General features: G+C 41.2%; 1 protein-coding gene across 5 annotated transcripts in view; it reads right to left on the bottom strand.

The window, feature by feature from the left end:
* myo16 (myosin XVI) overlaps positions 1–15,536 on the bottom strand; it is a 104,373-nt gene that overhangs the window by 31,855 nt on the left and 56,982 nt on the right. For all 5 annotated transcript variants that reach the window (XR_005692196.1, XM_040005452.1, XM_040005453.1 and 2 more), the window contains exons 14-24: positions 14,251–14,356; positions 13,026–13,143; positions 12,411–12,558; positions 12,046–12,163; positions 8,775–8,892; positions 8,007–8,078; positions 6,527–6,668; positions 5,842–5,914; positions 2,323–2,475; positions 1,705–1,905; positions 154–229 (exon numbers count right to left, since the gene is read on the bottom strand). Coding sequence is in view for 4 of the 5 variants with exons in the window: in XM_040005452.1 (XP_039861386.1) it covers positions 154–229; positions 1,705–1,905; positions 2,323–2,475; positions 5,842–5,914; positions 6,527–6,668; positions 8,007–8,078; positions 8,775–8,892; positions 12,046–12,163; positions 12,411–12,558; positions 13,026–13,143; positions 14,251–14,356 (1,325 nt within the window). In the remaining variant the exon portion in view is untranslated. The remainder of the gene's footprint in view (positions 1–153; positions 230–1,704; positions 1,906–2,322; positions 2,476–5,841; positions 5,915–6,526; positions 6,669–8,006; positions 8,079–8,774; positions 8,893–12,045; positions 12,164–12,410; positions 12,559–13,025; positions 13,144–14,250; positions 14,357–15,536) is intronic.

The raw sequence follows: 15,536 nt of genomic DNA, 5'->3' as shown, positions 1-15,536 counted from the left end.
CACAGGGGATGAAACGCACATATAAAAACACAACCACATTTGGACAACGAGTGGTTTTGTGTGCTGTTTGTTTACACAAGAGTGTGTCTTTGTAATGAAGCGCGTGCTGACACCACAATGTGCACGCATGTCTGTTATTCATTGGGTACTTACACTTAATCGTAAACAGGAGATTCTGAGGAAGAGAGTCCTTGTTTTTTGTGAGCGATCCCGTGAGGTTGTATGAAATCTGGCAGAAAAAAAACAAATAAATACAAATCAAGAAATATATACTTACCTAGTATAAAAAAAATATTCCATTATATTTATTCTATCAGTTCATATCTCGCAAATGTGCTATGAACCACAGATACAGATGCAATACAAACAGGCCCAGTAACTGGCTGGTCCTTTAGTGGTCGCCATAGTGGATCATCTGCCTCAATATCGCCCTTTCTCTAGCATTCTCCTTCTGTCGGGCCAATCCTCCTTCATTGCATCCATGAACCTTCTGTGTGGTCCAATATAACCACCATCCCTCCTCTGCACGTGTCCAAACCATCTCAGCCTTGCCTCAATAAGTTCTATCGATGTACTCATTTCTAAGATTTACCGTTTCCAGCTTGGCCTCCTGTCTTTTTTTCAGTGCCACCATCTCCATGATGAGAACTGAGCTGGTCTTGCTACCAACCTAACCTTTTACTCTTGTTGCCATCTTTATGTCACAAATCTGACACTCATCTCAATCAACTCCATCCTACCTGCGCTATCTTCATTAGCTCTCTTGTGCACTGGCTGTTGCTTTGGATGGTTGACCCCAGGTATTTAAACTCCTCACTACCTCTCTCCTTGCTTGCTCACTGTCACACCTGCTTCCATCTCATTAACACATGTGTTCTGCTTTGCTTCTATTGACTTCCATTCCTCTTCTCTCCAGAGCATACTTTCACCTTTAGTCTCTCTTCCATCTGCTCCCAACTCTCATCACAGATCACAATGTTGTCTGCAAACATCGCAGTCCACACTCCCGCGCGACCTCATCTGTCAGCCTGTCCATCACCATCACAAACAACAAGGGGCTCAGTGCCGACCCCTGGTGTAATCCCACCCCCATCTTAAACCCATCTGTCACTACTACTGCACACCATACCACTTTATGGCTGTCCTCATACATGTCCTGCACCTCCCTCACATACTTCTTGTGCCACTCCAGACTTTCTCATGCGGTACTATAGTTTCTCACTTGGCACTCTTTCACATGCTTTCACTAGATTCACAAATTCATTCTGCATACGTCTCCGTCAACACTCTCAAAGCAAACATCACATTTATAGTTCTCTTTCTTGGCATGAAGCCATACTGCTGCTCACTGATCATCATCTCTCGTCTTCACCTAGCTTCAGCAACTCTTTCCTATGTCTTGGTATGAGTCATCACCTCTTTCCCTCTGTAAATTCTGCACATCACCCTTATGCTTGAAAACTGACACCAGTACATTTCTCTCCTCACACACATCTTCCTCAGGCATCCTCTCACTCTCAATCTCCTCACACTGTATAAAACAATGTGCTCAAAAAGACATCCTAGACATCGCCACACCTCCACAAGTATGTCATCTGGACTAACTGCGTTTCTAACATTCATGCTCTTTATAGCTGGCCTCACTTCATCCTCATTAATCCTTTGCAAAATCTACTGAAATAAAATTGCCATACACACACAGACCTGTCCTGCATAGTGGCTGACAATAAAGGCTGGGCCTTGGTCTTTCGGTGGGGGGTTCCCATTGCCATCCTTGGTAGTGAGAGACAGCCCATGAATTTGGTTGGAGTCCAACTGGGCAGAGAGCCTCTTGTACAAGGTCTGCTCTAATGGCCGCAGGCTCTGGCTCTCCTCATCTAACACGCACAACAGCCCCTGGGGCTTCTAGAGGAGGAACAAACAGATGTTCACATTATCATTTATTTAGGAGATATTTACAAGCACTAAGCAATAACAGTAATCCATATTTTGTGACACTTCCAGAGAGCCATATTTTTTTTCGTGTGACATGAAGGAGATTCAGTGATATTATTTGATTTAGAGATTTCTCGCACCAATTACAACAGAGGCAGACAGTTGGCTTAGAGGGGCATTAGCAGTTATGTTTATATAGACTTTTTGAACATGTTATGTTTTTGCCTTTTGTCTCAATTAAAACGCCAAGACTTTAACTGTGTACATTAGAAAACTGAATAATTGTGATTCCAAAAGTTAGGTTGGGAAAGTGTGGTTGGGATTGTTGCATTACATAATGTCAGATCAAACTGGACTGGACTGGTCCAAACTAGAAGCATACAGTACCTGAAAAAAGAAGTCCAGAATGGCTGGGTGGTTTCTGGGAGAGCGTGCGTTCTCCATGGCGATGCCCTCCTGCAGACACTCAGCCTGCTCCTGCTGGAATAGCACCTCAGAGACGTACTGCCTCAGCCGCTCATTGGTCATGTTCACACACAGCTGGAATGCACAGAGCGCACACACACCAGCATGTAAACACTCTTCAGCACGCATGGCTGACGTTCATCAGAGAGATGCTGCTGAATGCTTATGTTTAAAGAACAAAAATGTTCACAATGCTGGACACAATCGGCTGTCAGGGGCATAAATGAGCTGACTTCTCTTGTAACAGTGGACCAGTAAACTATTACAAATGTCTGACACCTTGGTGTAGACTAGGGTTTAATGCCAGAAAATGGGATTCCTGGGAAATCCTAGCAAGATTATTTCCCCAGTTCCCGGGAAATGTAAAGACAGAGAAAAAATTAACTTGAGTGCTGTTTATTAAAAAATGTAGCCTGTTAATGAATACAAAGCATTTGGGGTCAATAGCACATGTTCCAACTTCTGAGTTGACACTGTGGGATTGCATTTCCACGGTAACACATTTTGTATGGTGTGGCCTTGTTTATGCACACATCCAGAAGAAGGAAAAAAGTGAGTGCAAAATGAACAAATGTGACTAAAAGAAATGATGCCTGTTGTTGCAAGTTCATTTTTGCTTTAATCGGGGAAACTCAGAATCTATTTGAATTATGATTGGTCCATCTGATTTATATATTATAGTTATATTTTGGTAACACCACTATACATTAATTGTCTATTTTGCCTTAATAATAAGCAGAAAAACACGTAGAAAATGTCATTGTGAACACATGCATGCCCGATTCTCCGTGGTGTATTAGAGCTGCTTTAAATGATCAGAGTTTAGCTGAAGTTATTAAAAAGAAACATGTTTAATTCCCAGGATTCCTGGGAAAACTGAAGATGAATTTTCCCAGGAATCCCAGAAAATAAAAACACTTTGCAGTTTATTGTAAACACATGACAAAAAAGATTGAAAGAGATTGTGAAACATCTATAAACATCTATAAAACATGTGTAACACTAATTATATGCAGGTCTTGGTTGAGCTTACTGAGCACGATTATGATGCGACTGTATTCCTGAACAATGCAACTGTCATATCGAACAGAAGCACTGCAGATGCAAATCATCTGTGCCCTATTGATGGCTACTGTTAATAGGAGCACTAGAGTAACCAGAGACATATCCATAGCATCGTAAATTCAATAACAAATGCAGTTAAAGTCCGAGCAGCACTCAATGCCACAGCCGCAATTTCAATAAGTACAGACCACTCAAAGGCACTCAGGGCCAGCTACATACTGTCATAGCTTGCCCTTTTAATAGGAGTAATGAGAAGCAGGATAGAGTGGTCAACCTGCAGTGCAAAGTGTCACATCAACTCTCCTTTCTATAGTTTCTCTGGGTTGGCAGTGTACTATAACTGGACTAGTCCAAGGCAGAAACTGCTCCAATACAGCAGAAGTAAAATATCACAATAATTATAGGATATTAGGATAAAATCTGATTTGCTGAATGCATGGTAATCATTAACTAACAGGCGTAATATATTTTTCATGGTGCAGGCGGTCCCATCTTCAGTCTATTCTTTTACTCCAAGCTAGTTTAGTCCATTAACAGCTTAGCCCCAGCAGGTGGTTGATTGAGTTAGCTCATTAGCAAAGTGTTGAGCAGGTACAACACATCCCTGCAAACACAGTTCTAATTAACAAGTTCTAATGACCCCGATCCTTGTGCGCATGTGGAGCGTGCTCGGGTACGCTGCTGCATATACGTGCACATGTGTGTACAAACATGTCAGAGCTTGTTTGTCACTGAAGTGCCACGTCTACTGTACGAGGTCATTGTGTTTATCCGGAACTTGCCCCTCCTCTTCCCTCTTCTGTGGGTTTAGTGTCTGATGAAAGAAAGCATGCAGTGCCAGACACACAGTAGTTTTTCCTCTCGCTTTTTTTTTTTTTTTTTTTTTAGATTTTCTTATCCTGTTACTTTCTTTTCTCTTCTGGCACTTTCCATGACTTAAATAGAAAAGGTGAAATAATCCCTCACCTCCATTTGGACTGGAAAAAAATCCAGATGGGCTAGGCCACTGTTATCTTAGTGACAGACACACACACTCATACAAAGCAAATACAAACAGACACTCTCTTAATAAAAGCTGTGAAAAACTAGTAGCTCCACAGGGAGGAAGTGTGAGCTTTCAGTAGCAGGAATAAGCACTTAGCCTCTTGAGCACTATGAATTACACTCTGAGGCTCCGGATACACACACACACACACACACACACACACACAGAAACTTGTCTTGTCTGTCTGATCCCTGCTGATCTTACAACTGAGTAGTCTATTAACAGTGCATGCCTGATGAGAACATGGCAGATTTACAGCCTATAGCAGGTGAGCTGTATACAGCGGCACATGTTGCACTTCACAATCTATAGAACCAAAGATGGCAGACATGCTGAGCAGCCTGTGCATGCAAATGTATGTATATATACAAACATGTATTCCAAAACTTCCTTGCCACAGCAGGTAGCTCCATGTGTTTCATTTGGCTGAATTTTAAACCAGATATGTTTCCTGACACAGTCTCAAAGGGCATTTCTGAAGCAACCTTATGTTAACTACTATACTATAGGAACCACAATACATCAGATACATAGAAACATTAAAAATAAGTAATATAGCGATGTCTCAAACATGAGATGCAGGACTTTAAAAACCCTGTTTTTAAAAAAGGAGTAGTTTATGTGCCAGTTTCAGGTACACCACTGTTACACACTAAGCAAATCTGCTTGTCTTCATAGATAGACTTCTTAATATTAAATATAAACTTTACTCATGAACCAAAACTAAAAGTCATGCACTTATTATTTACTAATGTTTCTGGTAGTGAGCAATAATTACACTGCCTGTTACTAATGTAGCCATATCTGGGTGCAAAAATGAAAAATAAATGGGATCAACTATTCTGGACTAAGATCAACTTGATTCAATAGCCTGTACTGGCAAGTAATGTAATGCCAAATATATAAAGTTGTATTTTATTAAAAACATGTTTTGTATTCCTCATACACACACACACACACACACACCCACATGGTGGTTTGAGGCTGCCTATTACACTAACATGTTGCACAGAGACAGACACTGTGTCAGCCGTTGGTTCATTGGAGGACAGATGAAAATCACGCCACAGTCAGCCACAGACCTCACCACATTCATTACAATTACAGACAAAAATGTCCGGGCTAAAACAGATAAGAACTCCAAATATTTTAAAAATTTGATTAGGATCACATACAGTACCATTCAGAGATATTTCAATAGCAGAGAACGGCCACAGGGGATGCATTTGGCTCAATTAGGTGGAATAATCACACAGCGTAAAGGGACGAGGAACATAATAGCAATGTTTTGGTTTTTTGGCTGAATTTTAAAACAGAAAGCACTGTCCCACCTGCTCAAATCCATTCTTCTGAAATTCTTCAAACCCAAATATGTCCAAGATCCCAATCTCCCAAGCAGGATCACTGGAACAAAGAAATGAATGTTACTTATTAAATAGCCACTTTTATTTTTCCTGAGTCAACATGAGAAAAGTGTTGCTTATGTCACTAACGAGACATTTCATTCTATTGTGTGTGCGCGCGTGCGTGTGTGCGCATGTGTGTGCAATAAAATCTGAAAGGGGTGTGCCACGAGTGTGTGGTTGACAAATTTATTACATTCTGTGGCTGGTGTGTAAACAAGGCAGCTCACAAACACATTCCAGAAGATATAGCGCAGGTTATCAGAGTGTGATAAGGCTTCACAACATCAACAACACCAAGGATCCTATGTCCTTCACCTGGGTGTGTGTGAACATAAGTTGTTTTTTGTGTGTATTTGAGGCCTCCATTAAAAAAAAAGCCTTGGATGTGTCCTCCATCTCTAACCTGTTGTTCAATACACAGATTTTAGTCTACAAGTTTATTTAAATGTTTATCTCTGCTCTAAACTAAAGGATTACTTTACAGTATTAGTGTTAGTCACTCCAGTTTACACAAATGAGTGATTGCTTTTGGAAATCTGTCATTTCAAAGGTTTTTATTGTGGTGTGTCACGGAAACACATCTAGACACAGACACCACACACCACTATACCTGATGGTGTCATCTTGTCCCTGAAGGTAGTCGTTGATATTGTTGACCAGATAACTGAAGAGGCGCCCGTAGATGGCTTTGGCAAGCTGGTCCCTGTACTGCTCTGACATCTCTACTGTGTGGCGCCGAGTGATCACATCACCTGCACAAAGGCACAAAATACAGTTTCCGGTATTCGACAGATGGGGTTTTTACACTTTTCTTTCTTTAAAAGGTTAAATCTCCTTAGGGCTATGAATACTACTAGTGGTGCAACAGAGCACGGTTGATTCGTAATCCGAACCGATCCCACTCCACGGTTCGGCACGCACGTGATCCGAAGATTCGAAAAAGAAGGAAAAAAAGTATGCGTATGGTGGCGTGGTGGGTCTGTCAAGCGATAGTTATGGCCAGTGCTAGCGGTCCAAGTGGAGGAGCAGAGGAGTTTGCGGTATTTAAGCAGCCCTTTGCTGCCCAATCCGACCAGGCTAAAACTATTACAAAAGCTGTTGGGGTGTTTAGCTGCAGACGGGAGGCCGTATTCCGCTGTGCAAAACAAGGGGTTTAAACTATGATGCTTGAGCCACGCTATGATATCCCGTTGCGCGTCCAGTTTATTGGCAAGATCGTTCCAAGCATGTATGAGCAGGAAAAGATTTAAGTTATGGCTGAACTGTCCCAGGCATCTTCTGTTGCCCTAACTACTACAAATGGGTGGAGCTCCAGGGCAACGGAAAGCTATGTGATCGTGACAGCTCATTATATCACAGCAGAGTGCGATATAATGAGCGGTGTATTATTGTAGGGTCTACCTTACAATATAAAGCGCCTTGAGGCGACTGTTGTTGTGATTTGGCGCTTTACAAATAAAATTGAATTGAATTGAATTGAGTGGTAGATACAAAGCCCTGTACTGCCCTATATTGTACCATAATTTTTTTTTAAATAATTGTGCAGAATGAGTCTTGAGTTGAATGTTTTTAACAGGCAAAAAATACTTCAATAAGTAAATGTTAAAATTTTGTCTTTTTTCTTTTTTTACTGATCTGAAAATTGATCCGATCCCTGACTTAAAACTGTGATCCGATCCGAACCGAACCGTGAGATTTTTGATGCGCTGCACCACTAAATACTACTTGTCTCTCTATGCCCTCTCTCTTGAGGGCTCCAAAGACAGTCCCAGGATAGAAGAGATATACAGATTTTTGACATATTAACAGAAAACCCTTCAAATTTGACGCCTACATAAGGGATATTCTGTAAGGGGTATTTCCCAAGCATGGTCTGGGTCCATTTATCCCTTTGGGGGAAGGACCATTGTAAAGCCATAGTAAAGTTATTCTGGGTGATTATTTGTTTGTGCGCTGAAGCATTTCCATCCTGATGAATATGGTCTCTTCAAGGATGACAATGCCCCTTATCTATATGGTACCACGGCTCACTGAAAGGTTGGATGAAAATAATGCAAATCGTGAACACGAAAAGGCTGATAAAGCAATACCTTTGAAATACTGAACATCAGAGGTGAGGGCGGTGCTTAAGTCACTGGAGGATACCTGCAATAATCCAGCAACTGTTGCAAGGAAGAAAAAGAGAGAGGGAGCAAGGAAGAGGCAGAGTAAATGACAGTGACACAGTGACAGGTTAAAAAAGCATGAAAATAACGCCATTAAATGTTAACCGAGCATCAGAAAGATAGGGATGATAACATCCCAGAGCCCACTGCTCTGATGATGATATCACGCTGACAGCATAACAGCCTGAACTCTGCTAAAGCTCATTCCCGTTTAACTGATCGATGAAGCTGGCAGCAATTAGTCATCATTGGATTTCTGAGCAGAACCCATCAACAAGCAGCAAAAACAGGTGACAGCAACCCTTCGCTGACATCACTAGTCGTAACAATACATCTCCAAGGTAACAATGTCTCCTTCCCGATCAGGTGCTGATGTGATTTGTTTACATCAAACATGTGCTAGCTGCATAATGAGCGAGTTAGACTGAGAGACAGGAAAATAAGGCTGTCCCTGATGACGGAAAAATCTGTACATGTACATTTTGTTTTCAGTGTGGATACCAAACAGGTAACTGCCTGGCCTTCAGCTATTGCTGGCAAGCTGCCAAGAAGACTACTCTAAGGGAGGATGAGGGAGGCGCTCTGACAGCAAGGTAAATAGAATGAGTTAGTGAGATCCACCCCTCCTCCACTGCCTAGTTCCACCTCCTCTAAGGGTGGAAATGTGGCCCTGGTGGTGGCATAAGCACTGACCTCTCTCCAGCAGCTGCAGGTCGGAAGGGAAGGCTGTGTCAGCATCTGTCAGTGCTGTGAAACGCAGGTCCCCAATATGGAGCACAGCAGAGAGCAGCGTAAATACTGAGTCAACCTCCTAGCAGCGAAAGAGAGAGAGAGACAGGAGAAAGTTGAGAGAATATGATATTAACTATAATCTTTAACTACTAATTAAAAATGGAACTATATGAAACGGTTATCAAATCCAACCTTTTTCAGAGGGACATGAGTCTTTATTCGATGTCAACTTCATGATCCTAGTGATCCTTCTAACAAGCCCATGGAGCCAAAGCCTTATTAAGTTCAGTCCTCTTTGCCCCAGACCTCCAATTAATCTCACTTCTATAATTCAGTGGCCAGGTTCGCTCATTACCTTGATCCCTGGCGGTGAAGATAGTGTGGAATAAATGTGCTAGTTTTTTTTTATTTTAATGTATGCATAAATCAACAGCTTAAAAACGCTGCCCTTAAATTAAGCGCACATCCTGTTATATCTGTGCTGTGTATCCTCTAGCTTCAGCCCCACTTCAAACAGTTTCATGCTGCACACCACACTCATTTTAAAACACAAACAATCTCTTTTCAGATCAGCATATCATCACCAGTTAAAAAGTAATCTCTATCCTTAACGAAGCGCCTGAAAATGTGTATCACATGACCATTTATACATGTAGGCAGTTGGCGTATGATCAAATATAGAATTTGACTGGATAGCGATCTGGCAGCATAGAAAAAAAGGGTAGCAATGTCTGTCATTTTCCCTGAAGTAAGCGTTTATAATCAAGGTTGACGGCTGTGTGACAAATGAGCGAACAACACAAACTGTCAATGCATGATTGTTTCCAAAAGTTTCAACGTCTACCTGTCCAGCCTGAGGGCAATACCAACGTATTTTAGATTTAAAGCATCCACCTCTTGCTACAGTTATGAGTCACTCTCTGAATCACTCTCTGACTTTGAAAAATGCTGCTGATTGTCTGGACTGACTGGAGCAGCATGGAGATTTTGGAAATGATGCAGACACCTACATTCACTTCCAGTGTTCAGTCATTTCAGCATGCAAATCAAAGTAGAATACATTGCGTTAATTCACATGCACATGATGAACGGTAAGTAAAAGATGTTTATTTTACTGATGTATGATTATGGTTATGGTTAGGGTTACTGCTGGTCTCACAGCATATGGTTGTCTAACAAATATCGCTCACTTTGTGCTACACGTATGCCGATATGACAATGTATGTTGATGTGACAGAACACCGTATTGAATCACGTCACAAAACTTAAGCCAAGAAGCACTTTAATTCTGTCTGTCTCACGTGAGCGCTCCTTTAAAACTGCTCAGCTGCTACTCATGTGTTCACACGATCGTCCTCCAAAGAAATATCTGGTTTTACTTTCTGTTCTTCTTCTTTAGAGTCTTATATAAGCAAGCAACGTGTGACTCCTGTTTATGCCAACAGATACTGAGTGTGCATGTATAGTCATGTATAGATATGTGTTTACAGGCATGTTAGTACACAGAGAGGTTGTTCCTGAAGCACTTGCCTTAATGGAAACCACTTTCATTTTAAAAGGTTTTTAATTTAATTTAATTTAAACATACTAGAACGTGTGGTCGTGGTTTGGAATGGAATCCTGGAGTTTTGAAATAATTTTGCTTTTTTTAATGTTTATTTTCTTTTAGCAGCAATGACAGAGCTGAGAGTATGGGTAATATTTGGGAGATATAAAAAGACTGGCCTATACGCTGTTTTCATTATCTTTGTCTCTTTTTTGCTAACAAGCAAAATGCAAAATGCAAATAAACAGCACGAATATCAGGAAATTCAACAGTTATGATTCACAGGTCCTCCTAACTCGATTCACCCGCTTCTCTTCTCACCCTCTCTTCCTTTGTGCCCTTGAGTAGAGGACGCTTAATGGAATACCCCATTAAACAATGCACTGAATCTCTGAGAGGGGGATGTCTGAGTTTGAGGATGTATGCTTGTGTACATGCGAATATGTCTGCGAGTGTACTCTTTCCAGGCAGGATATTGGAGCTGATATCTCTGAGATAAACAAGCATTAGTCTCTGTCTGACACTCTATACATGGAGAGACCCTTCCGCTTAGGGAGCAGAAGAAAGAGAGCAGGGGAGAGAAAAGGCGCTGCGGGGAGCGTTAATGACAGTTGACCTTTGGTTCTGGACTAGGAGCCATCCCCTGATGAGAGCTTAGACAGAGACCAATGGGGGGTCTATCACTTCCCCCCTACTACCCCACCCTTTCTTCTGTCCCTTGGTCCTTCGCTTATCCAGAGGACAGTAATGCCCTCTGATAATACCACTATCTATTGCTCTATCCCTCTGTCCCTTATGCCTTGTCTGTGACTGCTACTGAATTAAAAGGTGAGATGATGGTCACTCAGTGCTGATAGATGCTGACTGGAATCTAAGTATAGAACCTGATAATGGGCTGGGAGCACAGCTGGTGGTGGACAGGACGGACTGTACCAGTGACCACTGCACGCACACTGTAAGCATAAATCAATGTCTCCTCGACTATTCAATTCTATTCAATCCAGCTTTATTTATATAGCGCCAAAACACAACAACAGTCATCTCAAGGTGCTTGATACTGAGAGGCAGAGACCCCACAATAGAAAACCCCAATGACCCTCTATTAACAGGCAGTTTGCAAAGGTGGAAAGGAAAAACTTGATTTTTATAAGAAGAAACCTCCGTCAGACACAGGCTCAGGGAGGGGCAGCCATCTGCTATGACAGAATGGGGTATGTTTGGTCACATACATTTCATGCTTTCTGTAGACAGATGCTTCATGAAATTTTTCAAGGAATTTAACTGCGAATACACAAATTCTTGGTGCCCTCTTTATCCCTCAATTCATTATTTCATGCAATCAAGAGAAGCTACCTGTATCTTTGTCATTATTTAACAGGAATAACAGGATATCTGTTTGAAATATTTCACCTTACAGATGAACCAAAGCCAGACGGTTAATTCTACTCGCAAAGTATGATAAACCGGAAGGTTCAGCCTACAGTTTTAGGTCCGCCTAAAGCCCTTGGAGTTCCATCGCCTGGTTTCAGGCAGCTGCAATCTCAGAAAAGAAAATCTGATGTAATATCTCATCAGTGACCTGTGTGGCTTGTGACTTCAAGGCCTGTGACACGACAACGTTTATTTCTCCCTGCTGTCAGTAACCTTTGGCTCAACACAGTGCTGTGCAGCTGTGCAAATCAATACCTGCTTGTTGAAGCTGAGGGCTCGCAGGGCTTGTTTGACTGCCGCAAGATGTTCTCTACTCTGGGTAGAGGCTGTAGCTACTGGAGGGTTCTCCCCTGGAAGTCTTCCGCTAATATACCTGCAGTACGGACGGAAAAACACAACCTATAGTGAAGGATACTCATAAAATAAAGCTATTTTTTAATAAGTGACACATATTATCTTTATGGACAGGACACCATATATGCGTGTATTATATCAAGGCTTGTCTGAACTGTAGCTTGTGAGATCTAAATTTTCAGCAGCAATATAACCGACAGTCATTTTTACAACTTATTAAATCATTTAGTAATATAGAACATATAAAGCCCATGACAGCCGCATACCTATGAGCCAAGACGTTGTTGAGGTAAAGTGCACTCTTCTCCTCAGCTGAAAGGCCCTCAGCCATCAAATAGAAGATTTTGAAGCTGTGTTGTTGAGCAGGCAGGTGGACTAGACGGGACTTCTCCAGCATATAGGTGTATACATGGGCTTAAACATTAAAATGTGATCATAATTCAGTAACAGGGGAGTCCAAATCACGTTTTAACAATGGCAGTTGTGAAAAATGTAAATCTGTGGCCACTACTGAAAGACCAGTCGACAGGTATCAAATAAACTGGAGTAAAAGAAAAAAAAGGTGATTCACATAAAAAGAAACAGACATATAAGATTTTGCTGCCCTCTGCTGGTGTGCAACTGATCTTGAAGAAAGTGGATTTAATAGTAGAGTATCTTAATCACAAATACAGTGGCTGAGAATGTGAAAACAATGGAAATTTACTCTGTTATTCTGACAATAATTTTAATGTTCAAGAATAAATGTGTGGAACAAAAATGGTAAATATTTTATTTTGTGTGAATCGAATCAGAACAGAGACATTCTGATTGAAGTTTTTTGTTTTGATACGTGCAACAGAGTCACATCCAGCGCTATGGTTGCGTGAAATGCAGGTTACCTCTGAGTGGTGTCCTCCTCTTATCACAGTATTGGATCGTCAGCAGCTTGATAAAGCGGCTTGAGTTGCTGTTCCTCTGGGTCTTAGCGTGGCCAAAGGCTTCCAGTACACAGTTGACCTGCATTTCCCATCAATCATATGACATTATGGTCTCTCAGAATTCCTTTATTATCTCTATATTTCTATTACTTAAAGCATCTCTCATACATGCCTTGCAAAAATGGAGCCCTGCTTCCACTTTCTACCACTAGATGTCAGTGTACATCCATTATTTGAGCACTCAAAACAGCATGCTACCAGAATTATAAGAGCAAGCTGACCCAGATATTAACTGCATAACGATGACTTCATCCAAACCCAGGCTACATGCTGTTTTGTTACACATAGTTACATGACTGACAAACTAACTGGAAGACCGAGTGAGTGCAGCGCAGGTGCCTGACGTTTTAAACGCTTTCAACAAATCTGAACCACAGCAACTGGAAACACAACAAGAATCTGAATCCTTCCCGAGGTGAAGGCTTTCGCCTTTCAGGACACTTAATTCCTGAACTTGCTTAGAAGCTTTTATGTTTCAGTAAAAAAAAAAAAAACTTCAGTCCATATATGTTTTATGTCTATCTGTCTTATCTCTTCTTTGGCATTCTTAGCTGTAGCCTCTCCAGATTCACAAGAACATATCCTATTAAGGGCATGTGATCATTAGTGCTCTACAGTCATTTTTTTTTAACAATCCCTCTTCAGGCTGTAAGTGTTTATGATGCCATCAAACAGTTTATTAATGCGCAAATGGTTTATCTGACAAATGAAGAGCTAACAAGCAGAGAAGAAAAGACTACAGTACTGTGGTATGCTAATCCATACATTTATTATTTCCCCTGCCACAGCGACAGAGGAACAGTAGGATATATTCACACAGTTATGAGCACTGCTTCGCTGTGTGCTATGTTATTTTGGAGGAGTTTTTTTAATCACAGGGACTGCAGGAAAAAGAAGTAATAAGCACAGTGAGACATAAGCATCAGGAAAACGCACAAACATTAAGTTTGTCAGTGGATTAGTATTGCAGCATTTTGCCGTTGCGAATAACAAATGATACATGACTGCTTAGTCACACATGCAGCACATGGTCCTTAGTTATGACAGGCTGCAGGACACCCAACCCGCTGACTGACTGAAGTGTAAAGTAAAAGAAAAGCTTGTAGACAGATAAGTCCTAACTTACATGTTTCATTCTGGGCTCCAGCATAAAGCCTTTGGTGCTGGAGCGGGCTGTCAGGTGTCTCACTATGTGCTTGCACGCCTCTGTTTTTCCAGAGCCACTCTCGCCACTATGGAAACAAAGGGAGAGACAAAAGATGCAGATTTAAAGTAATTTATATCTCTGGTGGTACATAAATTGTTTCACATGCCTTTGCCCTTACTGTTTCAAGTTCTAATGCTGCAGCATTTTATACTGCTTCAGCCTCAACTCTTCAATCTTCAGTACAATGAACATGCATTGCTGTGCTTACAAATCTATCTATCCATCAGTCTACAGAGCCGTGAAAAAGAATTTTCCCCCTTCCTGATTTCTTTGCACATTTGTTGCACTTAAATAATAATCTGAGTAAATGCAGGTTTTAAATTTTGATTTCATTTATTAAGGGGAAAACAAGTTATCCAATTATCCCCTACACATAGTTACTGGTTTTACCACCCTTGGCAGAAAAAACTGCAATCAAGCATCTGTAATAACTATCAATGAGTCTTTGACATCCCTGTGGATTAGTATTATTACTGTTTTTCAGGGCACAAGCTGATGGCTGGACGTACTGCTTCAGGGCTTTCTAGCAGAGAGCAGACTTTGTGGTTCCATCATTTACAGCAGGTCATCCAGTTTATGAAGCAGCAAAGCATCCCCAGATCATCACACTACCACCACCATGTTTGGATGATGTTCTTTTTATTAAATGCTGTTTGTTTTTTACTACTTTCATGTCTTCCGTCCACAGAATATTTTCCAAAAATGTGAAAATATGTGAGACGAGCCTCCCATGAACTCTCCCATGGATGCCATTTTTGCCCAGTCTCTTTCTTATTGTTCATTTATGAACTCTTGACTGAGACAAGTGAGGCCTGCAGTTCTTTAGATATTGTTCTTGTTCTTTTGTGACCTCCTGGATGAGTCGTTGATGCACTCTTAGAATAATTTTGTTAGGCCGTCTACTCCTGGGAAGGTTCGCTGCTGTTCCAGCTTCTCTCCATTTGTAAATAATGGCTCTCACCGTGTTTCACTGGAGTCCCAAAGCCTTAGAAATAGCTTTGCAACTCTTTCCAGACTGATAGATGTCAATGACTGCTTCTCATCTGTCCTTGCGTTTCTTCAGATTGTGTCATTATGTGTTATTTTTTGAGATCTTTTAGCCTTCTTCACTTTATCATTTATTTAAGTGATTTCTTGATTCAAAAGGTCTGGCAGTAATTAGGGTCGAGTGACAAGCGATCTATCCATCTCGTGTATTTAAATGG

The sequence above is a fragment of the Simochromis diagramma genome, unplaced genomic scaffold (genome assembly GCF_900408965.1).
Source record: "Simochromis diagramma unplaced genomic scaffold, fSimDia1.1 OVJJ01000501.1, whole genome shotgun sequence".
NCBI lineage: Eukaryota > Metazoa > Chordata > Actinopteri > Cichliformes > Cichlidae > Simochromis > Simochromis diagramma.
This window is presented reverse-complemented; position numbering and strand designations above follow the sequence as displayed.